General features: G+C 38.7%; 1 protein-coding gene across 1 annotated transcript; it reads right to left on the reverse strand.

The window, feature by feature from the left end:
- Positions 1–6,703: 6,703 nt before the first annotated feature.
- det1 (DET1 partner of COP1 E3 ubiquitin ligase) lies at positions 6,704–16,637 on the reverse strand. The gene is made up of 9 exons (XM_033968165.2): positions 16,328–16,637; positions 14,267–14,590; positions 13,633–13,899; positions 12,630–12,842; positions 11,993–12,216; positions 10,591–10,720; positions 9,993–10,183; positions 8,679–8,870; positions 6,704–8,121 (listed from the first exon to the last, which is right to left on the reverse strand). The coding sequence occupies exons 2-9, from the start codon at positions 14,513–14,515 to the stop codon at positions 7,932–7,934; spliced, it is 1,656 nt and encodes a 551-aa protein (XP_033824056.1). The 5' UTR covers positions 14,516–14,590; positions 16,328–16,637; the 3' UTR covers positions 6,704–7,931.
- Positions 16,638–26,242: the final 9,605 nt, after the last annotated feature.

The following is a 26,242-nucleotide window of genomic DNA, read 5'->3' on the forward strand; positions in this document are numbered from 1 at the left end:
AACCATTAAAGAGATTCAAAATTTTAAACACTAGTGAAGAGGACATTGGACCTTTTCCCATTTGCAATATTTAGAGTTTTATGATTGCTTTATATTCACTAAAATATATGCTTGTATTATCAAATTAAAGTGTTAAATGGCCTATATTACACAATTTTCTGATCAATGTTATAATGGTGTTTCATCATAAAAACATAGTGCATTGTGTATTGTTTCATTCACACACAATCCTGCATATTTACGCTGAGTTCTTCTCTCAAACAGTAAACACTGTGATGTTATGTGGTAATACAGTGAATACTCCACTGTGTTTTTAAGTCCATACACATTCACTTGAATCAATTGGATAATTTCAACCCTGGAATCTACGAAACAAAGTATTAAAGGTAACTGTTACATTGAAAACTGCTACTTCATAACATCACAAGGCGGAACAGAGCAAGGCAAGGCAAGTTTATTTGTAAAACACAATTCGTATACAAAGTAATTCAAAGTGCTCCAGAATAAGAAATACAGTACATTAAAATCACAATACAACACAGAGAATTTTGAGTTTGGGGGATGTAGATGTCCTAATAATCCAGGATTGCTTAAACATAAACATAACTCCAGGTTAAAGTAAACTTTGCATAATATAGGTCCTACAAGGAAAGTGAGAGAGGTGAATAAAGGAAGCTCAAATTATTTGTCATTAAAAAAACCAAAACAAAAACATTTAAAGATATAATTCTTTTTTGTTCCACCAGATGGAGCCATTGTACCTGTGGATGTCAGTTTCAGCTAATCGGGGCTTTCCTACTTCAATCTGCATATAGACATATGCCATCACCTTGTGGTGTATGGAGTATATTGCCTTGGCCATATGTATGTTTCATTACATTATCATTCAAGACATTTATGGAGTTATTTCTGTAGATTGTGTTTGTCCAAGTCAGTTCAACCTCATACAGTGTGGCATGATTATTTGCTCCAGACTGTGAAGTGAACTGTGTGGGACTATATCTGTTGTTGAGCGCCTCATGTACCCTACAGCTATCTTAAGAAATTGTAGAATTGTAGATTTTAAAAAAAAATGAAATGAAAATATCCAGGGACCAGGGCTGAGGTCAAGTGAGAATAGCTGGTGCTTGAATAGTTTAAGAGAAAAGACAAAAAGTAGATTTGCATTTCTATAGACTACGCTCCAGGGCTCTCATGTGAACTGCCCACACTAGTTATCCAGCATTGCTCACTATGAACTCTCGCCAATCAGTTTAATCGGGGTCAATCACCGTTTCTAAACTCTCATGCTCTTTCCCATCAACAGCTGCTTTGAACCACCACTTCCATTTCGCTCCATTCAATTGAGCGATAATCAACAATGTAAATGTATGTATTTAGTCTGCTTTAGTGCGAACCCCATATGGGAAGGCACACAGTAACCCCCCATAGAGAATAATGTGCCACGTTTGTCCCATGTGTCACTGCGCTCGAGCGTTTCCTCCGGGAACTCACTCTCTCAGCCCAGTGCGTCTCGTGCGTAAAACCGGACATACAACACTTGAATATCACCACGGAAGCTTCACATGAGATGGCAAGGCTGTGTGCACACCTTAGAGTCTGGGGACACCCGGGCCACTCAATCAAATATTTGTCGTCAATGTTCTGAATCTGAACCCCTCCCATTCGCGCGCGCCCAGTTTCCAACGTGCCCTCGCGCGCTCCCTGCGCTCCCTGCGCTCATTACGTGCCGGTGTGATTTCGCGGCGCGCCAGGAGGCTCCACAAGTGCCGAGGCGCTCTCAATCAATCTACAGATGGGTGAAGTGGTAATCCGTGCGATATGAAATGTTGACACTGTTACATGTTATCATAGAAGTGTGGTCGATAACAATAACAGGTGAGGGATATAAGAGGGCCAAAGGTGGAGGCTTGGGGCCACTGGGGTGTAGGTGGAGTTCCAAAAGAAGTAGCCGTGTAGAAAATATCGTATGGCAAACTGTTTACCCCTTGATCTAAAAGAAAATACGTGAACTAAAATTAAAAAACAACAACAACTGTCTAGGTCAGTTACGATGGAGAGGAGTAGCGTCCTTTCTTTGATTAAACCCCCATTGGACCAAACGTGGCCATATTTTCTTCATTATAAAGTTGCAAATCAGAACCAAATATTTTTGCACAAAATATCCTGAAAGAGAACCACACTCATCAAAAGAGGCCTTTCCTCTGTTGTCATTGCGATCATTTAAGAGTCAAACGTTCACAGGATTTCAAATGTTCAAAGAAATAGATATTGTTTAAACAAGTTTGCACATAATAGTGATTGTGAATTTGAGTGATATAGTTGTCTCTGTATGCAATAGTGTGGGGCCTTGAGAGGGTAAGGGAGGGGGATTGAGAGAGAACTATGATTGTGTGTGTGTGTGTGTTTAGTGTTTTGTTGAAAGAATTGCTGTGTGAGTAGATATGCCACTTCTGATTGATCATTTACTCAATGTTCTGTATTCAAATATTTATTTCAATACCAATCCTGCCCAGGGACTATAGGTATAATTGTGCTATAACCTGGCACCAGCATCTTTGACTTTTTATGTCATGCACCGTCCCTGTACAGATAGAAGAATACCATACGAGTTGTGAGAGCCTTGTGCATGATGGTTGGTGTGACTTAAATCAGGGAGGACATGTCTTGCAAAGTGGTACAAGGAAGAAAAGCTTCATGTTCTTATCATACCCAAAAGTTAAGAAGAAAATTGGGTTAACTGAAGAAAATATTGTTTGCAAGTTTACGTAGGCTAAACACTTTTTTATGTCAGAAAATGCTAATGATTTTCTTGTCTATTATGACTATAATAACCTGGAAATGTCAGAGTAATTACACTGTGGCAAATGCTAGTTTTCGATTGGGCCGAAGATAAAAACTGAAGTGTAACAAGGCTGTTCTGAAAAGTGGCTCCTGTCATTCTGCTTTGCCTTTACATTTCTGCAAAACAATAACTCAATAGAAAGGCTAACATTTTTTACTGTGACATTTAAAAAAGACTGTATAGCATGATATTGACCATATTAAAGGCCCTGAACCCAATTTCTTTTCATGTATTTGAGCAAAATGTGTCACTCCTGTACAGATATACTGTATAAACAGCTCTTGAGGTCAAAATAAGTCAGTTGTGTATTGTCTGTATCTAATTATATAGTTATTTATAAGTCTTTTATTGTCAGATAATTAGGAGGTGTGCTGTTAGCATGCTATAATAATAATAATGATAATAATAATAATGCAAAATGCCAACTGTATTCAGAAAAACTACACAAAAATTAAGATGGCAACAATTTTGTATCTGCTCCTTTAAAACAAAGTCTACTCTGAGAAGATACTAGTCACTGTATGAACTATCATGTTTACTAATCTGAGTGTAGAAAATAATGAAGAAGCCAACAGAAAGATGAGAGGTGGCTTGCAAATGATCTCTGGCTGATATAAAGTGGATCATGCCAATTACACAGTAGCTCTTTAACCCACGGCCTGCTGAACAGCCCAGAGTACAGCAGGTTAATGGATGCTAATAATGAAGCTAAAAGCCCTCAGAGTCTGTACTATCTACCATGGCAAATTCACCAAGGCCATTTTCATTAAGGCATTCTGCTTACAATCTGAAGATTAACTAATAGTGCCTTATATTCAAGCCACACACTGAGGAGGAAATAGCAACCTATGTTTCAAACAAATTAAAACACATAAAAATAAATTAGTCACTTAATGTATGCTACTATAATATGATTTTGTGCAGTTTGTATTTTGAAGAAACATTTTACCAAAACATTTAACAAAAACCTGTGCAAAAGTGGGTAGCAAACTAAACTCACTTTAAATAGTAATATCAGTATGTATTCATAGTTTATCAAAATATTTTCATATTTTATCCTTCAGGATATCTCTCATGCATTATTTGATATGTTTAATGAAGTAACATTCAAAGTATTGAAAGAGGCCCATTAAAGTCATATTGAGGAGCGAGTAGAAAAGTCCAGACTTGGGACTTCCATTTTCTAACTAATTGTGTATGGAATTGACTAATTAAAACAACAGGTTAAAATTATTAAAGCAAAATATGACAAAACAAAAGTTTAAAACATAAAGGGAAGACATACACAGTAGTGCCTTTTGGTAAAGCAATAAATAAATGTACCGGAAAGCCATTTTGTTTAGGCATTATGTTTGTGTTTTAGGCTCATTTAGTCTTTTGATTGTTTTTTTTTTATAAAATTGTCCTATATTATAGTTGTACACAACAAAACTAACCATTATATTTATTTTTCTCCCATATATGTTTTGGTGCATCTCTGTTAAACATGTCGGCTTGTGTTATTGAGAGGCTGCTCTGCGACAGGAAACACTCAGGATCGTGGCCTTTTCTGGATCACATTGGTTGTGCTGTTGCCAGGACAACGGCAATTAGAAAAGACCGGGTTACCGTAGCAACCAAGGTCAGGAAGAAGGCTTCGGGTTTACCTGATTGTTAGCAGTACAACAGATGCTACATATTTGTTATTGTGCTCAGAAGCATCAGGTGAATTACATGTAAGTGGTAAGTGCAGCTTCATCATTCTGTGTGGCCATTTTCCAAGTAAAACTGGGACAGACATGTAATGGCGGAAAATACATGGGTGAATTTGCTTTTAATTCAAAAAGGTACCACAATACTCATGTTAAATTAGGAGCATCAGCAATATAGAGTGCCGTTGTTGAATATTGTAATGACACTGGTTTGCAAAAGCCTATTTGAGTTTCCCCTTGGGGAAAATGAAGGCGCTTAATTGAATTGGGGAAACATCTGATTGGTAAAATTGGTAATATTGTCAGGCACATTGAAATTCAGGTGTTTTCTTTTACATCTTCTTTTTTCATATAAACACACTGGAAGAAGAAAAATAAAAAAAATCCAGTTGTATGCCTATAATCAAAATAATACAATATAGCACACCAGTGGTATCAAAATGGTGGGAAGCATATGAAGCAAGATGATAAGAGTCAACAGTAATGTTTTAGAGATCGACTAATATAGATTTTTTCATAGCTGAGTTTGTAAAGCCGAGTGGTTTCTAAACTGATGGCCAATATGCAGTAGATATTTTTGATTATTTTCCCAGTAAAATTTCAAGTTCTAACAAACTAGTATTCCCAACCCTATTTCATAACAATCACCGTTAAAGAGCTGTGTAGTCATACTTTGAGCAGTGCCCTCTAGGTACTAAAACATTCAAATAAAATCAGGTGGTCAGCTGTAGCATCATATCAGCCAATAGTGGAGATTTAAAACCGCTAACTGATACGTTAAAATAAATCGTTTAATCCTGAATGCGTTTTTGTATTGGGCTTATTTGATCCAAAGAATAAAAAATAAAACTTGGTATTGGCTATAACAAACAATTATTTTAGTAGTTGACCTGTCAGTGATATACATTTCGTTTGGTCGAATAGTCAAACAATTATTTTGTATATATTGTAGCCATTACAGACTTTTTAAACATATTAATCAACTAAAGGATAAATAATCCAAAAAGGTTTATTCTTGCTTTACATTTTGATTGAATAATGCCACTGTCTTTGTTATAAAAAAGGTCTTTTCATATGTTATATGTGTTTTTATAGTTAACTAGTCATGATTAGTTGATTAATCACGATTTGTTGATTAATCATTGGACTGTGAACAGTATACCAGGTTAATATTCTAAATCACATCCTGTGCAGTCTAAAACCACTAGTCGATATCATTATGGTGAATGAGGTTGAGGCTGAAACATATTCTAACACTGATGAAAACCACCGTAAAGTAAGGCACAATTCTGCACAGCTCAAAAGCTTCAAAACTGGACATGTGTGAACAGTAGTACTTCTGACTAATGAACAATATAATAGTAGTAGACATGTAGATATAATAAAAACCCCTGCATGCTTTCAACCTTACGAGCTGTAATTGGCTATGAAAGGTATAACACCCCACCCCCTAACATACTACTGACCTATGACTTCAGGTGCATTAAATGGGCAGGTTTCTCAGATACTTTCCCTGTAAAACACCTTACAGAATAATACAACTCGTAACACTGGCATCTTTTCATGCATAGCAACAAGTGTAAAAATGAACTAGTCTCTATGATACATCCTTCTGAAGGTTCTGGAATATTCATGTTTTGATAAAGAGGAAGAGAATATTTTTTGTAATGCGTTGCTTAGTTAAAATAGGTTTCTGCATTTGTGCGTTACAGCATTGGATAAATAGGTTTTTCTATAGGGGCTGGTTGACAATGGGGTCTTGTAGATGTAGGGCTGTCAGTTTGCGCCGTGCTCTTCCTGTAATTAGCCGATTATCCCAGCATGTTGTCGACTCCAGCTTACACAAACACACCATTATAACTGCACTGACATAACATGGCCTCCTTAAGCCTCGATCTACCAGATAGTATTTACTTAATGAAATACAAGGCTACAGCTGCACAACCACTCTGCTCTAGTCCTCACATCCAGCACTCCTCTCCTGTTGTGTCACCTCCTGTCGAACAGCACTATGACAATTATTTCATCTTTCAGTTTTCTTTTTGTTGCATTACCCCTATGCTTTAAAGCCTGCTATAAACGGTGGGGCAAAAGTACACTTAATCCCCCCAGCACCTGCCTCCCACACTGCCCCGACCCCTCACAGCCCCCCTCCCCGTGTCTGGCTGTATAATGCATGTTCACCTATTGCGTTCATCTATTAGCACCTTTTGGGGTGTTACTTACATTTCCATATTTGTTGAAATGTGTTTGAGATGACACGTTGTGGTAGAACAGATGTCCAGTGGTTGTAGTGTTCACAACAGATGGACCTTATGTGTAAAATAGTCCCATTATGGATTGATATTTTGTCACAGTAGAGAGGTGGGATGGCAGATGTACTGTGATTGAAGATGCAGGTTATTTCCACCAATTCATTTGTTGTAAAGGACGTCCTGAGGTTTTATAATTTCATAAATCGACTGACAATACGGTTGAGGATGTTGTCAACTGTTTTGTTTATGTACAATAAATCTGTCTGTCAAGCTTGTACAACGCCTGGCTTTTGGGACTGCCAAGGCTTGTTCAAACAGACAGCAAACGCAAATGATGATAAGCTTCTCTATTGCAATTTGGGATTTTTTTTTTTTTATAGCAGTAGAATATCAGTGGTAACTGAGCTGAGCTAATGAAAGCACAAAGACACAATCTCTGTCAAGGCAAGTTACCACTTCATCTTAGTAATGTTAATCAAAGCATAAAATGTATTTACCTGGAGTAATTATTCACCCATAAGTATATTGCTTCTGACACTTTCAATATTTTACAGAAACCCTGTGCATGGATGCAACTCTAATATAATAAAAACATGAACACAACTGTTTATTATAATATTAGACATATTTAAAAAAGTATAAAACTGTACAATATAAAATCGCATCTGCTTTTATGGAAAAGTTTAGTGGCGAGCTGGTGTTGGACCAACCGCAGAAATCATTCAGAATGTGCAGCTTTGAGTGCACGCTGGAGAAAGAAAGCACCTTTGGCTCCTTCTGAGAGGTCCGACTACCTGCAGTTGCCACCTCCGTGGCACATCAATCACTCTCTCTACATCCCCATTTACACTTATTCCAGTCTCTCCTTCCTACAGCTCCTCTTTGTTCTGCCGAGGAAGGGGGGAAGAGGAGGAAAAGTGGTGAGACGAAAGGAAAAGGCAGAATTGCTGCCTTGCTGTTGGAGGGAGGAGGCTGGTGGCTGAGTGACCACTGTTTGATGGAAGGCAAAAGAGAACAGTGGTTTGCGTCCAGAGAAAGCAGGACAAGAGCCAACGATTCTTCTGCAGTAGAACAAGTTCCCAGCTCCACACAGCCATGTTTGTCACTCTGAGATGTACAGGGGCCAGTGAGTTTGTACACTTACGCACACACGTGTCTCACATGGAAGTTGACCACATACTCAGCATTGGTGCGCTGGACAGAGATGGCGAAGGGTTCAAATGGGTGGAAGGTGAAAGCCACCAGGCGCCGCACTGCATGGTTCACAGGACGTCCCAGCAGACCAGCCTGGATCTTAAACTTCAACAGTCCTGAATCCCTGGCGTAAAATCTGTTTGGAGGAAATCATGGGAAAAATTGAAGATTTGTACTGTGTTGAAGGTACATCGGGTTCTAAAACATGTTGTGCAATAGTGATGAAAACATATGGCACAGAAATGTGTTGTTTGTTCAAACATTTCCATATTTGCAGCCACTACCTAACAGATACATTATGTGCATCTAACAAGTCCTACAAGCCAGAAAACACCATACAAGAAACACTACTGTAATTGTTCTGAGTGACCAAAATGAGGAAATCAAAGAAAATAATAAAATCTCAGAAAGATGAATGCAAAAAATTAACACCAGACACCGCATGATTAATATAACAATAGAAAAACATTTTGTTCTTTAGGAACACACTCAAGTCTCATCACACAAAACAATGGAGCTTAAATTGTCCTCTTCCTAAATGCATAAAAAGTGTGATAAAAAAAGGATACAGTTTTACCATATTTATATTTACACAGTACAATAGTAAGATTGATGAAAGACCAATGATTTATTTATTAATTAATAAAAGTAGAGGGTAAACACTGATGTGTCTGAAAGAGGGTGGGTGGATACCTGATGGGGTGATCTCCACAGGTGCGGGGCCGCTCCATCACAGACACCCACTTGTCGTCGTAGCTGAAGAGTGAGAGGTCGAGGTAGGGGCTGCTGCTGTAGGACTGTGCGCTGATTGGCAGCTGACCCAAAAGTCGCCGCACCGCCTCTGTGTGGCCACCATACTTGGCATTTACTATGGTGTCTTTAAATCTGACCAACACATAAGAAGAAAACCATATAGGTCAGGGGTGACATTCATGCTCCCTCCTGCAATTCATATGTAACAGCTCAAATCTCACAATTCTATTAATAGCTCTTACCATCGCTCATTTTAAGGAGACTAGAGGCTCATGGCTATTGTAGTAAAACTTTTGGTGTACAAAGCATCTTTGAAAACCTTTAAAATCCAATCCTTATAAAAGACTCGTAGTTATAGAGGCATACGTATTTTTTATATGTCCTTTGAACTTGTTTTGCGTTTCCATTCTTGTAGAGACGCTGCTTCTTTTTTGCTGGGCTGTGCATCTCTTCACCTGTGAACTAGACTTGTGCTAGCCAGCAACATAAGCCACAAAATCTGGTTTGCTGAATGCACTTGCCAGCTTTCAATTTCTCCTCTCGTTCTTTTCGACCTCAATTTCCCCCACTCTAAAATCCAATTTCGAGCTCTTTTCCTTGCTCAAACTATGCTTTATTTTCTCCTCTTTCTCCTCCCCCCTCTTCTCCTGCTCTCTTCGTACTACCCTGCAAGGATTTTGTCACCTATACCTGCGAGTCCAACGGGCAAATTAAATCACAGCTCCTTGAGCTGTGCTGACTGTCTTAATGTCGCTCTTCTTTTCCAGATTAAGTCCTGAAATGGCTTCCTTCTGCTCCAGGCAGTTGCATCGGATCTGCTTCCCTTCATAACGCACACCTTCAAATCCTCTCTGACATTTGCTGCAGCCATTTTCTTTGTCATGAAGAAACTAACCTCTGACCCCTGCCTAAGTCAAATTCATACATCCATATGGTCTGTGATTAAATATTGAAAGTATTGAACGTAGTGCCAATTCCCGATAATGCCAAATACAGTTCTAGTACAGATTTGTTTGACAATTAAATATTTCAATGGTTGCATATACAGTAGTTCAGTAATCTAGTCTTAAAGGTGATTGCTTGTCCTGATTTTTTTTTTTTTTTAAACTGATCAATGAGCACTTTAGTTCATTGTCCATTTTAATAAAAAAAAAATTTAAGATGAGAAACCAAACGTAATAATAATTGTCTTAATATACAACTTGCTGTCTACAATGAAAATGAGAGCCTACCACAGTGTAGCCATTGCAGTACCTTCTCTGGACCTGGCGGGCATAGTTGTTGGAAGAGGCAGAACAGGGGAATTGTACGGCTTGACTGTGGAGGGTGGCGTTTCTGTAGAGGTCACAGAAATTCTCGAAAAGCTCCAGCAGCTGATCTGAAGTGTTCTCAAAGACCGCCAACACCTCTGTGGACACCATGTTGTACACTACGAAGAAAGATGGCTGCGGGAAGAGGGAAAAAAAAGGAAGGGGGGGTTTCTTCCAACTCCATCTGCACAGGTTTAAACCAAAGTCTAGACAGACATTTTTTTCAATTTAAACATGCAATTTGTATTTATCAGACTCTATAAGCTCATGATAATAATGTACCTAATTGGAAAGATGGAAATAGCAAAAAGCTGTTAACATACTCTACAGCTTTCCTGTGGCTAAAATGAACATTAATTAGATCTACTTGTTGTTTGTGTGAATGAGGAGATGACTGTGCTCCTTTGTGGGGGGAACGGTTGTCCTTGGATACCCGGAGAAGGAATCCTTATCGTACAGCGCGGACAACAAAGCGCTCCCAGGCAGGCAACAAAGAGAGCAGAGGGAGGAATTTGGACACACGGCGGCGGAAGGTGGGTTACCTGTGAGGGGTCGGTGACTCGGAGCGTGACCACGTCTTCGCTGGTGTATTTAATGAAGAGGTGATGCTCATCCAGGAGCTGCATCTTCCACATCCGGAGACGCCTCAGCTGATCAAAAAACTGGAAGAATCTGAGGACACAAGGACATTTAAATTAGGGAGACAAGCTGGAGTTAACGATGCAAAAAGTGGATAAGACACAAATTATGCGGTGAAAAGAGAGAGATGACAGAATAAAACAACAGAATACTTTGCCAAATGTGACCAGTTAAAATTTCAGTTATAAAAATATAAACACTACTAAAATGATTTTGGGTAGGTTATGATCTTCAACGAGACATTTTCCCTGAGGTGCAAAAAGTGCAGTGATTCTATAGAGATCTATAGAAATTGCCTATTTTTTTTGCTCTGAATACTCCTGATTAATAGTATGTATAACAGAAAAAAGGTTGTTGCAGCCATTAGCACATGTCATTTTAATATATATATTTGATGCTATTGTTCCTTTTTATGATATTTTGTTTTAATTAAGTAACCGTAAGTTGGATGGTTCAATGAAAGATGTTAAACCCATCATTATAAAAGACTACTTAAAATGTTCCTTGCGTCTGACTTGAGTCTGTAGAGATGCTGATAAAATACTCTTCTGATGTGCGAAAAGGTTTCTCAGAGTCATTTTTGCTTAATGAGCTTTAATTATCAGACCATCTGGTACCTGCCGTTTTCTGTAACCTCAATCGCAACTTACCGGTAAAATTTTTCTGAGAAAAAAACACAGCCACTGAAAAAACAACATGTTGACTCTTGTCGTCCTTTTTGATTGTCCTGCTCAGATCACAGATGCATGCTGGGTACATACGAAAATGTGTGACGGGCATTATATTGAACATTTTTATTTTTAGGGATGTCAATCAGCAAATTAATTTAAGAAAGTTTAGTTAGTGACACAGATTCAGGTTTATTTACTTTTCTAAACTTAAACACAGTATTATATAAAATTAACCTTAATACATGAAGAAAAATATTATAATCTACCGTTCACAAATAAGCAGAAGTGTCATTGAAACCTGACTGAGGAGTTCAACAAAACAGCATTTCTTAATTATTGTATTAGATAAAAGCAGGACGTGCAATTTTGTAGGCCACGTTCAACATGGCAAAAAAGCAATTTGACAAGATTTGACTTAGTAGGGCACTGTATTAACGTTTTCCACCCACAGGAACCATGTGGATGTTATGAAATTGAAAAATTAAAAGACATCAAGCTAGTCTGCTATATCAAGTGTCAAGAGAAAATGAAAAACACTAAAAGTAGACAAAAGTTTCCACAAGAATACAATGAGAACATTAGGTTAGACATCACAAAGGCTCAACAGAAAGGAACTTTTAGCACAGAGACTTACCTCCTCTTGGCTGTGGCGCTCCCGTCTTGCTCGGCCCTCCTCCACAGGTAAACCAGCAGCCTGTGTTTGAGGGAGTTGATTGTTTTGTCTGTGTAGAGGCGAGGAAATCCGGGCTGGCTTTCTGCCTGAGCCTCAGCGTAAACGGCTGAGAGAGTGAGCAGATCATCCTCGTAACAGAAGCGGCCGATGGTCCGAACGTCCAAAAAGGTCCCCTCTGGAGTCACCTATGACACAGACAAACAAGGCTGTGTCATAGGAGTCATGACAAGGAGAGACAAGACTGCTGAAATGCCAGAAAACTATGAGGTGAATACTCTCACAATATTAACACTGACTGCTTTTAGTCTAGCAGCCCTTGAACATTTTTAACAGCTTATCACTTCTTTGACATATTTTTTGCACACGTATACGTTAACTACCAGTTTGAAGATGTTGTGATAAAGAACTTGGGAAGGACAGTTGAAAAAACAAACTAAGTGTATTTCTCCCTTTCAAACTATTTAATGTTAGACTAGAGTCATTCAACAGTGTGAGCTATTTAACAACCCCAATGCAGCATTGTAGTCTTTAAAAGTGGTGTGGAAAAAAAGAACATAAAATCCAATTATATCACATAAATGCATATTAAAATACTCACCTGAAAAACATGAATGGTTTGCTGCTGCACTGACAGCACAGCCAGGATGTTGCGGTAGAGGTAGAGACCCTGGTTGTGGGATAGAATTATCTTGTCGCACTTAAAGGACCTGGTGTCACAGAGCCGTCCCGTATGGAGGTCAATGATATGCAGGGAGTAGTCTTCAAGAGGGGAGCGGGGATTAGGGGTCACAGACTCATTGTTCCTGTACACCTATAGAAACATGAAAAGCATATTAGATTGGTGTAAACAAGTTTGCTTTATTTGTTATTATTAATTGCTAATGAAATAGGCACATTGTAGCATAAACTCTGTACTAATAAAACAACCATCAATGTTACTCCTGAAAACCAATAATGTTATGGAAATGGAAAAGTGCTGAGGCTTGTTATTTCACAGCAGCAGGGCAGTAACTAGTTTGAACTCAAACTTAACTGACCATTAAGTTTAAATCACATTAAATCAACATCATCCTTTTCACTTAAGGAACTGTGCTCTTCACCTGAACTGTATTCAAAATTTCCAGCCCCTATGAAACTTAAATTTATGAAGAAAACATTATCCAAACCAAATTGTCCTGTAGATCCTGTTGGCAACATTTGTAATGGTCTAATTATGTGTGCTTTTCAGACCTTTGTGTCCTCATATCTTGATGATTTTCAGACAATAGTCTAATAAGACATCAGGAATGTGCCAAAATGTGTCTGTAAATGTCTTGGTTGAGGTTCAAGTATCACTCAAAACATGAATGGAACCATAAAGTTGACCACAAAATGGGAGACATATCACTTTATGCTCTTGTTTGGGAGATTACACTAATTGTTTCTACCCCATTTTGGGGTCTTTTTATAATAAAAAAAAATTCTAATTTGGCATATCTCTAAAATATTTTGAGATATTGACATTTTTCAATACATCTCCCAGCTCAAGCTTGTGCCAATTTAAAAAAAAAGGTCTGTATACAATAGCTAAGACGGAATTAAAGAGGTAGATGTTGAGGCACCTCAAAGAAATATGGCGGTGGATCCTCTGGTACATAGACGGCTGAGCCCACAATGACGTAGCGACAGTCATCAGTGAAGAGGCTGCACTCTCTGTTAAGATGCTCTCCGTTTGAGGCCACATTTGTGACGTAGAGCAGAGAGAAGAAGCGCTCAAACAGACGCCCGCGGATGTTGAGCGAGCGCTGGTCATTGGCTGTGAGCAATGTCTCTCCCTCCTGACCTCGGAGCAGGTCCTGAGCCGCCTGGCAGCCCTGGTATTCATAAATCTGTGAACAAGGGTGTGTTCATGTAAGTGTTCAGGTAAGTGTTATTGTTGTTGGTTCTTAATGCAAAGATGCAACTAAGAATTACTTTAGTCGTCAACTAGTCAGCAATTATTTTTTTCAATTAGTAGACTAGTTCAACGATTATTTCCAAAAGATTTTCCAAATACATTTTTTACCAAATAACATTGGGAATATGGTGATTGAAGGTTTATAGTAATAAAAAGCAGAAATTGTTTAATACTTTTTACAGTTTCATTTAATAATGCCACTGTTTTTCACATAAAAATTTGGATTATAATTCAAACTGTCTAAATGTCTCAGAATATTAATTTATCAACACTGTATTTTTTTTCCTTTCTATTGGTACCTCCAGGGATGTCTGATCAGAGGAGAAGGCGATAAAACAGCGCCCATCGGGGGAAAACTTCCTGAGGAAACATGGGGGCTTCTCCACATTTACCACAGTGAAGTTAGGGAAGAGGTTTTGGTGAAAGCAGCGCACTCTGTACCAGTGAGCCCCCGGTCTGCCTGAACACACCCTCCTCCTCTCCAGGCGATGAACCACATTTTGATTCTGGATGCGCCTGGGCTTCAGTGTTGGAGTGTCCTCTTCCATCACTCCCGGATAAAGTGTCAGAAAAACACTGCAATGTGCAATGACACGGCTACATCACAGGCCCAGTCTTGTCATCTGCGAGGACAAAACAGGTGTTTGAAAAGTATGATATCTCTGGATCATTATTAGACCAAAATAACTGATTTAAACAATGTAATGGAGTCTTTGCCGTTTAGTTTACTCAGCCATTGATGTCTAATTATACACCAAATATTACCTTACTGCAGCAAGGTAGAACTGACAAACGTAGATTAAAGTTTATTTACTTATTAATTAGAGTTTATTTACTTATTAAGTTAAAACGAAAAAAAAAGTTTCGTTAAAACATAATCATTATAGGTTATAGCGACTTCAGTTTCATGTTTTAACTACATCAGTTTCTCATTTTAACAACATCCGTTTCTAGTTTTAACGTGAACATATTAATATCCAACATATCATATCCAATACACTGAATAGGGCCAGTCACTTTAAGCAGGTCCGAGCGCGCTATCTGTATGATTTGCTGCAATGTGCAGGGAAAGAGCCAAGCGCTTATCATTTTGCTTATGTCTAATGACAGGATAGACTACATGGCACTCCGACTCCACCGACTTGTGGACATAGGCCTATTGTAATAAACGCTGCGTTTCTCTGTGCATAACCAAAGGCACAGTGCACTGATTCCCTCACGTGCCACCAAAGAGCGCGCGAGCCTTCAGAAGGAGGTCCAAAAAGAACCATAGGTTTGGGACACATGCGCCTACTTTGCTCTGCTCCAGCGTAAAAGCAGCATGTTTCTGATATGTGAAACTGGCGCGGTTTGGGTTCCACATATGTTCAGCTGTCTGGTCTGCGGAGGGCAGGGCGCAGGGGCTCCACGGGGTGCGTGCGCACCTGAGCGCAGCTCGCCAAGAAGCCAACAGTCACGGCGCCCACACATAGGCTCGGGGTGTTCGAGGAGAAGGGACAAGGCTAACTGAACAACCGCTGGACAAACTTACAAGTCCTTTTCGGTGCAGTGGCCTCTGACAGATGCCATGCCTGAACAAACATCTCCATGCGGGTGAAGGCCGCGAGCTCTTGGAAAACAGGAGGACGCCGGGAGGGAGTCAGTGGTAGTATGGGACATCTTGAGATCGGAGTGTCTAGGCAAACAAGTGCGCTCCAAACAGGAAATACGGCTGGTTACTGTACGCGGCATCACCACATATATAGCTGTACAGATCACCCTTACTGATCGGTGCCACCAACCACTGGGTAAGGTGAACACCTACATGCCACAACAGCCCAGAACCTGTAAATGTGTATGTGCCTTTCGTTACGCACAGACAAAACCGCTCTGGATGTGCGCTCTGGGTGTGCACTCCGGTCTCCATGCGCATTGGCAGGTCTAAAAGACAGGCCCGTAGCTTATTACAGTAGGTCAGTGCCAAGTCGAAGCGCCATCTAGTCTTATCCTGTCATTAAACGCTGATAAGCGCTTGGCTCGTTTTCCTCCTGCCTACAGATCACACAGCTCGCACTCTCGGACCTGCTTAAAGTGACTGGCCCCTATTCAGTGCATTGGATGAGCTTAATATGTTCAGGTTAAAACGAGAAACTGATGTCGTCAAAGTTGTTATAAGCTGTAATGATACCGTTTTAACGAAACAATGTTCTCGTTTAAACGTTATACTTTCTCATATTAACGAAAAAGACGATAAAATGTTGAATCCGTTTGTCAGTTGTTCCGCAATTTACAACAGTATGAGGAGCTAATATTTTTAAGCAAACAATAAAAAACATGACATTGCAACATCAAAAAACGTAGCACAAGTCGTTGCTACTTACTCCTTTTAGAAGTTTTAAGATGCTGTTTGTCTCAAGCTGTTCAAACTTCTGGTTAGCTCCCGGCTTTCCATGAATATTCAACCTCTCCAAGAAAAACAGTCTTTATATCAACTCTAAACTACCCAAGCGCACAGACGTGGAGCTGCCCCGTAGATGAAGGTTTTACACGGGCCCTGACAGTAAATAGAGGCTTTAAAGTGCTGTTGTAGCTGGGCGTGTTGTGGTTTGTTAGCTGAGCATGTTATGATTAGCTACAGAGCAGAGCGTGCAGCACTGAAGAAGAAGACTCAGCGCTGCTCAAGTTTAAAACAGCGCCATCGTCCTGTCAGCAGGACATATGCGGCATTGCAAAACACACCATTTCCAAATTTAAAGCTGCACGATGTAACTTTTTAGCCGGAGGGTCCGCAACCTACTTCTTAATATCTTATTGCTTTTTCTAGAATCTTTCACAGTATGGTATTTTACATAACTTGCTTTATAAAACACTGATAGCTTATACCAGTGTTTTACTCAAAGACTCCCTGAAAAATCTTACTTGCTTGTGGTCACCTCAAGAAATACAGTTGCACCTTGTGACCAAAGGCCCAGAAGATGGTTCACTGCAAGAGTATATTTATAAGTGCTCAAAAACAAATCTTTGAAGATTTACTCATAATTGTATAGAGGAGTAAAATATGGACCTGATGGTTATCTAAACAGTAACTAAAAATAGTGTTTAATTTTAATGTGGTTGATAGCTCAATGTATGAACAAGCCTTTGCATTCATTATAAGCACAGGGTATTTCTGGAGGCATCCATAGGATCTCTCGTCCCCTCCTCATCTGTTTTTATTAGAATTAGTTCTATCTCCCCTCCATAATGCCCACCTGCCGTATTCTCATCCATCTCACTGGGGAGAGGCGGCACACTTGAATAGACAAAGGTCTAGGACAAGCACTCTTTATGGTTTATTGCCTATTCACATATGTTTCAGTTCTTCATTTTCTTTTATCCGAGTTTGGCAATCGGGGGTTTTAGTATTAGTCATATTATAAAAAGGACCATTAATCCAATCAGTGGTTCTAAGCCATATTGTTTATTTCAGGATGTGATCACAAATTTGAATAAAACAGTAAGACCCAATCAACATTTAAAGGCCTCTTGAGTGACATTTTATTGGAAGAGACACAAGGTTATGATAAATATTTAAAAATCCACATTCTCTGTCTCAGATAATACAGCCAGTGTTTCTTTTGGGTGTGTAAAGAATTTCTCCTTGGGCACAATAAAGGTTTATCTATCTTCACTCTGGGTACAGGACATTTTAAATGTGGTGTATGATAAATGGAGTTGCTAATTTCTGTCGGTATTTTTGTCCCAAACAACCTCAAGAAACCAAGTGAAGTGTAACATTTCATTTGAATGTAATCTTAAGGCGGTAATTACAGAGCACTGCTTTCTCCCGAAGCCTCATAGCGTCTGCGCATGAGCCAAACTTACACATGCTGGCTTTAGTGAAGTGCCAATTTGCTGACCAGTAGGTGGCTTTGCAGGTGAGGGCCAGAGTGGCTCTTGCAAACTTTGAACATGATTATAATTGCTGAAAGTAAATTGACAGAAAAAAAAACAACCCCTTTTGCCAACACACTTACATGCTATAACATCTTGTTTGTTTAGCTCCTTTAATTAAATCTATTTATTTACGACAGCACTGCAAACTTCCCTGACCTGCCTTTTGCCCCCTCACATGACAGATAATTAAATTACAATTATGCTCTTTTTTCAATGCATGTTCGTACAGATTAAGAATAGAAGCGAGAAGAAGAAGAAAAAAAAATGAAATTGCTCACTGGTCTTGGAAGACTGCTAATGGTTCTTTGTGCAATTATCCCTGACCAAAAGAGTTTAAATGTTGTAATTTTCCATAAAAGCACATGTAGTGGGCATGAAAAGGCAGAGAAAAAAGAAAAATGAAGAAATGAATGGTGGAGAAAGATGTGAAATTATGCACTTTAAAAATCTAATGGCATTTTCATTTTCAACTATGCCTGATTAGACCTGCCGCTATATATGTGCATTATGTGCCTGAGCTAGATTCTTCGTGCACAAGTAGGTGTGTGCGTGGCTCTACACACTCAAAAAATATAGTCTCTTCTTGTTCTTCTGTTATTTGGTCTCTAATAAAGCGCTCACTACACAAGATCCTCGCCTCAGCTTTTAGCATCAGCCCATGAAGTAGGGAATCGGTGGAGAGCCCGCATCCGACCGTTTTTATACACTTTTTGCTGCAAGACACAGTGCTTATTTAAGATTATTTTTTCATCCTTCCATGCTTTTTGCAACCTAAAGTGGACAATGTTTTTCTGTTTCTCTTTGTTCCCCATCTGTATTTTTTTTTCCAAACGAATGGCACTGAAATTCGCTCTTAAATGCATGCTCCAAAAACCTACTCACAAAACTTGTAACTACCCTGTGTTTTATATAGGAAAAAGACGCACTAGAAGCACAATTTTATGTACGATGTTTGCAGCTTTCGGGTGGGTGTGGAAAATCCATAATTGCAGTTATTATAATTATTACATAACATAAGAAATGTCTTAAAGAACATTTGCATTAAAGGGCATGTGTGAAGTATAGAGTGACAATTTGACGTGATCAGACACTTATATACAGAAGAAAATGCACTTTGGAAAGGTTATTCAAAGCAAATAGAAAATGCATTGTTTTAACCATTTCTGCTGCCATTTTGTATTTGGCATTTAACAAAAGCCTTTTAACTTTCCCATCCAGACTCATTTCGCTGCACAATACGACATTTCAACACTGCAAGTCCGTAAACGTTATGGAGCTGAACTTTTTCTCGTCATTGTGCTGGTGAATGATTTATGCTTTTTCCCCATGACAAATTACAGTGATCACAGGTGCATTATGTCGGAGCGGTCCAGCAGTGGCAGTGGTGCCACACCCTTCTCTCCACTGCAAATGGATGCCGCCTTGGGCTGACTAACAATGTCCGGGTGCTGGTCCATTGTCGCTTTAACTTTAGAAAAAAGTGAAATGTGTTGGGTTTATGTTGAATTATGGCTTATTGGACACCTCAAACATAATTATGGCTTATTGGTAACCTACTTTATGTAATTCATTTGACTAAAGAATTATGTTGCATTAATTCCTCCTGTATTTAAGATCTCCCTCTTTACCACTGAATCCAGTGTCCTAAAAATTAAGATAATTTGGGATTTGTCAGTGTCGCACAGCCATTTTGGCACAAATTTAAAAAAATCAGCAAAGCATGATCCAGCAGAGCACCACTTATTGTGATGACGTTTACGGCGAGTCGGCTCCCATTGGGCCTCGCAATTTTCCAGTCCGTTAGCCAATTGTTTTAGTAAGTCATCTAAATACAACATAATGATCAACGGGTGTCCTAGACGATAACCATCAAAAGCGAAATATGTCTCCTTAAACAGTAAACCAACTGATGGAAAAGCAATTACTGAGATAAAAGTGAGGTGCATGCCCTTTAAAATGTTGGACTTATTTGCTGAGCAAGAAAACCACACATCAGAGCATTTTTATACCTTAAATAACTTGATTCATCATTTTATTAGGCTTTCTTAATAATCCAATTAGGTTCATTAGTTCTCCTGTTATGATTGCACTTTCGATTTTTATTTATAGACCTTTATTTCGTAACTTGACAGTTTTGGCTTTATTAGGCCTTGTATTAACATTTTTCTTATAATACATGGCAATCCATATTATAATTTTTATTAAGACATTAAACAATAAAATGTGTAATTTAATTTAATCTTGTTTATTAATGCCTATTATGTTGCATATTAACTATTGACAAATTTAGTCTATTCTGCATCTTTGCCATGGTTGGTATAATCCTAACCATCCAAGACCATCCGTAGATTTCTCCGTGGACCTAAAGCACATGTTAATGACATTCTGGCAAAAGGCACATTAAGAGGTATATCACCATTAGAGTAAACTGCCATTACGGCACTGCTCCAGACCTTTAAGCGTACTATAATACAGTGTCATCATCTAAGCTGTATAAAACCACAGGGTCAAGACACAACTGCTACAGCACCATTGACACGTTATGCTAATTCTCATCTAAGTATACGCACCAAAGCATGTTATTTATCTGCTCAGTGGCACCAGAAGTCAAAATTGATCGCTCGAGTGGATGGGAATAGTGTAGCTAACAGTGCATGACTCATTTCTTTAAGCCTGATTAATCTGCGCATAAAAACACCTTTTGCAAATAAAGATAAAACAATATTATATATTTATTATATTGTAAATTATATTATGCTTCAGGTGTGCATGTCCTGTTTCTTGTCTGTAATTGGATAAGGGAACCCTCCTGCTAAACATTTTTCTATTTGAGTTGTGTTCATGTGTGAGGCCTAATTTTAGACGCTACCAAGGGGGAAAGATTGTGAAAGTGTAACAGCTTGCATGTGTATTTTCTGTGGGTGAGTTGTTGATATTTTGCATTTGTGTCTATGTAGGTTTATGTAAGTGTTCAATTATCCATTTCACTGTAAATGAAAACTTACTCTCACAATCTGACCCTTTTTTTCAAACACCTGCCTGTCCTAGTTTTTTGGGCCGGTGTTCTTCTGTTATTGACCTCTGATTTCACACTTTTAAGGCTAGAGTAAGCAATTTTTAGCACTTTGTCCAATAGAGGTAGTTGGAAATAATCTTATATAAATTGCCTTTAACAAAACAAAAACACAAAGGCATCATTATGAATAATAATAAAAAAATAAACACTCAGATAGGTCAGTTATCAGTATCACTTCAAAAACAAACAAAGAAATTAAACCGTTTCATAATGAACACTTTGGTTTGTCTTCAATGCGAATTTACAATTTCTTTCTCAAAATCAAGATTCAGTTTATACTGTACACATGCAGGGGCATTCATATTAACAGTAAAATATGAAAACTAAACTACAGAATCTCTTCTCCGTGTGTGTGTGTATTGAGGTCTTAAAGGGTTAGCAGGTTACACCTAACCCACGGAACATGGCATAGGTTTGTGGCTCTTTTTAGCCACTCTACGGTGTCCTGTGAGTTGGATATTTTATTGCATCTTTTCAAGATTATATTTTGTTGAATTTTTACTTGGTAAACCTGTTTGTCTGAGATTTTTTTTTTTCTTGTGAAAGGATGGAGGAGGTTTTTGTCAATGTATATTAAGAGTAAATTTAGGAGTTCAATGCACCATGAAACCAACTAGGTTTTGACTTCAGTACTCAAACCATACATGTAAATACTGTGGTGTTTTTGTCTTTTGGGTTATTTGACTATCTCTATAGGAAAAGCCAAAGTTAAATCTGTCAACTGGACAAAACATTGTAGGAGTGAAGACGTTTTTCTGCTCATCCAAGCCACTTTTTCACTTCAGTTGGAACTGAAGAAGCCCTGGACGCCCGAGGGATTACACAGATATCTTGACTATCACTACTTAAATGAATATCACTGAATGATGATCTCTGATCTATAGACAGTGTTTAAGGGTGTTATTAGGCCACATTGGAATTGGAATATGAAGAATCCTTCACAAAGTTTTGAGGCAATCGTCACATGATTAAGTACTAACTGACTTCATTTATTTCATCTTTAGCCAGTGTACAGTGAACATTAGCAACCCTGCTGACCACAATCAGGACAGTCCCATGAGGTCAAACCTCCTTCTTACTGGGTTAGCCTCAACAAATGAAGAAGAAGAGGAACACAATCCTTGTGCCATTTTTGTGCACTGAGGAAGAATCTGTCCTCAAAAGGAAGAGCTTTAAAAAGGGGCCACATGAACTTGGCTGCCTCCCCTCTCATGTGCGCAGCTCGATCGGAGGCGCTGGCCTTGGTGCCGAACTGAGCGCTGTACACATTAGAGCCCCTTCTCAACAGCTCCAGCCAAAGCAGCCCTGTAATTTCTGCCATTTGAGAGTGTGAGGTGAAAAGCGGAGTGATGGCCACTTTTGTGTGATTATTCCTTTGGCAGAGTGCCGGCTGAAGGAAACAACCCTGCTTTAAGAACATGTCCATCAGGCCGATGCACTATTTGGAAATGGTATTTATAAAAGTAACTCTGGCGTCTTGTATTGTTAACTTTGACATGTTGGGCATGTTACAGTAATGTCCCACCCTGCTCCTGTTCCCATGCCTCCCGCAAGCTCAGCAACTGCTGCATTCATGGGAGCACTAAAAATAAGCCACCATAGGCTACTGTCTGAAGCCTTAAAACATGCAGAAATAGAGGAAATTCTAATGAATTATGTCTCTACAATATAATAATATAACTCCTTCACCCCATGTATTTCCAGTGTGTCACAATGTCATTTCAATGAGCAATGTCCAGTTTAAATTTAGAACCAGAAACTAGACTTGATGGGTAATTTATGTAAACAGTTCATGTTTTATATATGCTGTAAACAGCCTATTCCATGTGCAGGAAATACAGGTATGATTAAACAATTTGAGCAAATTGAGAAACAGCATCTATTTCTAGTCTTTTGAATGATACAAGAATATTGTAGAGGAGATATCCTCTTCATTTTAGAGACATGTGTCTGTCTGCATCCAGGCCCTCCTATATTAAATCTGAAAGTAGGAGAGGCAATGTCGAACCCTCTGCATCTGTTTTAGTTACTTTTGTATTTTTAGCAGCAAAAAGTAATTGTAGTAATGTTATGATCAAAATAACAACCCTTAAAAATGTCATGTGTTTAGAGCGCAGCGCAAAAAGTCCTTTGCGGTATTCTTCAAGAAAAGGTTCATTTAAGCAAGCGTAAATCCCTTTTTTGACACCATGCACATCTATAACTGTAAAAGAGACAAATCTCATGTTGATGACTTTGGTGTTTGTTTTGGGACCTCCCTCTGAGTTGCAGCTGAGCTGATGTCCAGCTTACTATATGGTTTCCATTTCTCTTCGCCGTAGTGAGCAGGTGAGTGTGCTCTTAGTGAGTATTAACTAAGACCAGGGCTGGTTATCTGATCAGAGCAGGTCACATGGAACAAAGGCTCCCCTCCTCTGGCCAGCTGCACCTCTATCCCATTCGGACCACAGCTCATGTATGTTTATATCTCCGAGCAAAGGTGAGAGCATGTGTCCGGCCGTGAGGTGGACAGATGCTGGTCTGCAGTGAACACAATGAATTACTTAAAGGCTGTTAAGCCAAACAGGGCAGTGCTGACCACTGGTTTACCCAGCACTGATAGGGCCATCTGCCTCCTCACTGCTCTTGACACACATGAAACCAAACACCACGAACAGGGAGGAGCAAGAGTTGCTGGGGGAAAACATCAGGACTTCCCAATTTGATCATTTACCACTAAGTTTAGAACGATTGTACAAAACTGTGTAGACTGACATCTTTTACTACATTCAACTGGAAAGCAACAAAAAGGCTAGTTTGAAAAATGTTAGTGAGTGTAATAAAGCAATGATTCAAATATCAAAAATACAATAGGTGAATACAATAGTATATTTTCCCAGAATGCTGAGATGAATTTCCATTGTGCTGAGAAGTGCAGATGAGAACAGGGCTAAAGTAACAGCTACCTTAGGCCTGATATTAGTATTTCTGATTTCCACTATAGCAGAGAAGTTATCATTTTCTGAATCAGCAAGGTGCACATTTCTATTTTTGTCCACATTGTCTGCTATGTACCATGGTGCATTTTAGTCTTATTTTGTATTTAGCAATGAGTGGATGAGCCAAGGAACACAATGGTCGTTTAATGAAAATAGACAAGATTTTCTTTCTATTTCTTTTCAAGAGGGACCAAAGTAATTAGTAGCAGTTCTGTTAGTAATGGTGTAGTAGAAGCAGAATAACTTCAAACCTTCATTATTCCCATTGTTGTTCAGTAATGTTTTGTGTCCCATGTTTTGTAAAGTAGGTAGAGTCTTTGAGATGTGATAAAATAAAAAAAAAGAATAAATATTAAAGAGATTAAAGATAAAGAGTTATGCTTCCTCATATCTGAGAATCATCTCTGGGTGAGGATTATATCATGTAAATAAAGTGACCAGGTTCTAGGCTGAAAGTGTGAGGCAACTGCTCTAACCGTGTTTCATATTTTTTCCTGCAGTAGGACTTTGTGTGTTTGGTTTTTGTGTCTTCAATGTTTGCGACACCACTAGTGTTCTCTGTTAAGGCAGAAATTTTAAAAATGGGTCGTTTGTACTGACATTTGGACCTACTCTACAAGAGAAATCTCCTGTGTTACACTCAAATTCATGACAATTATTGTCAGCTATGCTGATTGAACTGTTGTTTCCCAAAAAACTGTTGGTTATAAACAATTTACATTTTAAAATTTCTGTACTTACATGTTTGGAGTTTAATGTTTGTTTTTATTGCCAGCAAGCCGGGAATGATGATATAGGAGGTCCAAATCAGGCCCGGGTGCAGAACAAACTGACTGAGGGTGTATTCGAGTTTTAAAGGGGTGCAAACATAACACGCTTCCATTAAGTGTCATTATTTTATGTGCAAACACTTTTAACTGAGGTTGCAATGCACCCTTTTGCACCCCTCTAGACCAGGCCCTGGCCCAAATCTTATTTTTCTTGTCTGCTTGGGACTATTGGACAATGTATGTGTAATGTCAGCAAGTAATGTAAGCAAGTTAGTTCTAATTGATGGGTTATTTGACTTGAAATAGCTTTTACATCTTTGAAAAATTCAGTTAAATTCTATTTTATGAGTTTCAGAAAGATCAGTTATGGAGCAAGAAAAATTCATATTTTTGGCTACAGGTGAGATGAGTCTTTGGCTTACTCAAAGAGTATTTACCCCTTAGTTAGACTGATACCAGATGCATTTATTCTGACGGTGAAATAATACCCACTTATTCTCATACCTATATTGATCATGATTATTACTTATGTGACTTGTTAAATGCACTGTACTTTTTGTAATTTTACACAATACCAGAGTGTTTTAAAAGGATTTATTCTTAGTCAAGCACTACAATTTCTAATTTAAATGCACAAGGCTTTAGCTTAAACTATATTATTACGACCAAAGTGGATTTGGTACACTTCCCTCTGAGATAAATTAGGGGTAATACTGGTGTAAAAAATAGGCATTTAATGTTAACTTTTAGAAAAGCTTTAATTTAATAAATTCTAGGCTAGTCTTTTATCATTTATAGTATGAACGGCCAGAGGATACCTTTAGTTTTCACTGTATGTGAGAGCTACTTGCTTTTACTTTTCTTACAGCTTCAAATCACACATCACCGCCTGTTCTCTCTGAAACAGGGTACAGAAAATCCAGGTTACATTTGTGTTCCCCCAAACACTAAAAAATACACAAATGTTTTTCAGTTTGTGTGTGTGGATGAAGACTCATTCTAAAAGCTACGTAGAAAATACAAAACCCAGAAAACAACAAAAAAGCAAGCACTTGACAACACAATAGCATTTGCCACAATGGTTTCTGAGTCTGGGAAATTAGAAAGTACAATGATGCACGCAGCACACAAAGGCTTTACAAATTGCTCATTTGTGTGTGAAAATACACCTCTTTTCTGGCGTTTGTGCCATCACTCGGCCGGGGAGACACACACTGACAGATTATGTATAGCTGTCATCCAATGCAGGACTAGAGTTCATATGAAATCCAACATCATTTTGAAATCTTTATTGGCTCGGGCTGTTGCTCTCAAGCCGCTGTGAAGAGAGAAAGGTGACAGTTACAAGTGGACGGGGTCACTATATTATGAAGACACAACGTCCACGCTTTACATGTACAAACATATGCCTTTGTGAGGATACATACATGTCATTTAACAGCACTATGATTTTCATATGTATAGCATGGTAAAGAAATGCACTGTAAATTATATGTGCATGTTGATTAGTAGAATACCTATTTTTATAATAGAAAT

The sequence above is a fragment of the Periophthalmus magnuspinnatus genome, chromosome 6 (genome assembly GCF_009829125.3).
Source record: "Periophthalmus magnuspinnatus isolate fPerMag1 chromosome 6, fPerMag1.2.pri, whole genome shotgun sequence".
NCBI lineage: Eukaryota > Metazoa > Chordata > Actinopteri > Gobiiformes > Gobiidae > Periophthalmus > Periophthalmus magnuspinnatus.

Bases quoted from the DNA above. Each gene is read 5' to 3' on its own strand.
- det1 (XM_033968165.2), bottom strand. From the start codon at position 14,515: ATGGAAGAGGACACTCCAACACTGAAGCCCAGGCGCATCCAGAATCAA. The intron at 13,900-14,266 runs GTACCAATAGAA...CCTTGTTCACAG, and splicing joins CTGATCAGACATCCCTGGAG to ATTTATGAATACCAGGGCTG. The intron at 12,217-12,629 runs GTGAGTATTTTA...TCTGTGTCATAG, and splicing joins AAACCATTCATGTTTTTCAG to GTGACTCCAGAGGGGACCTT.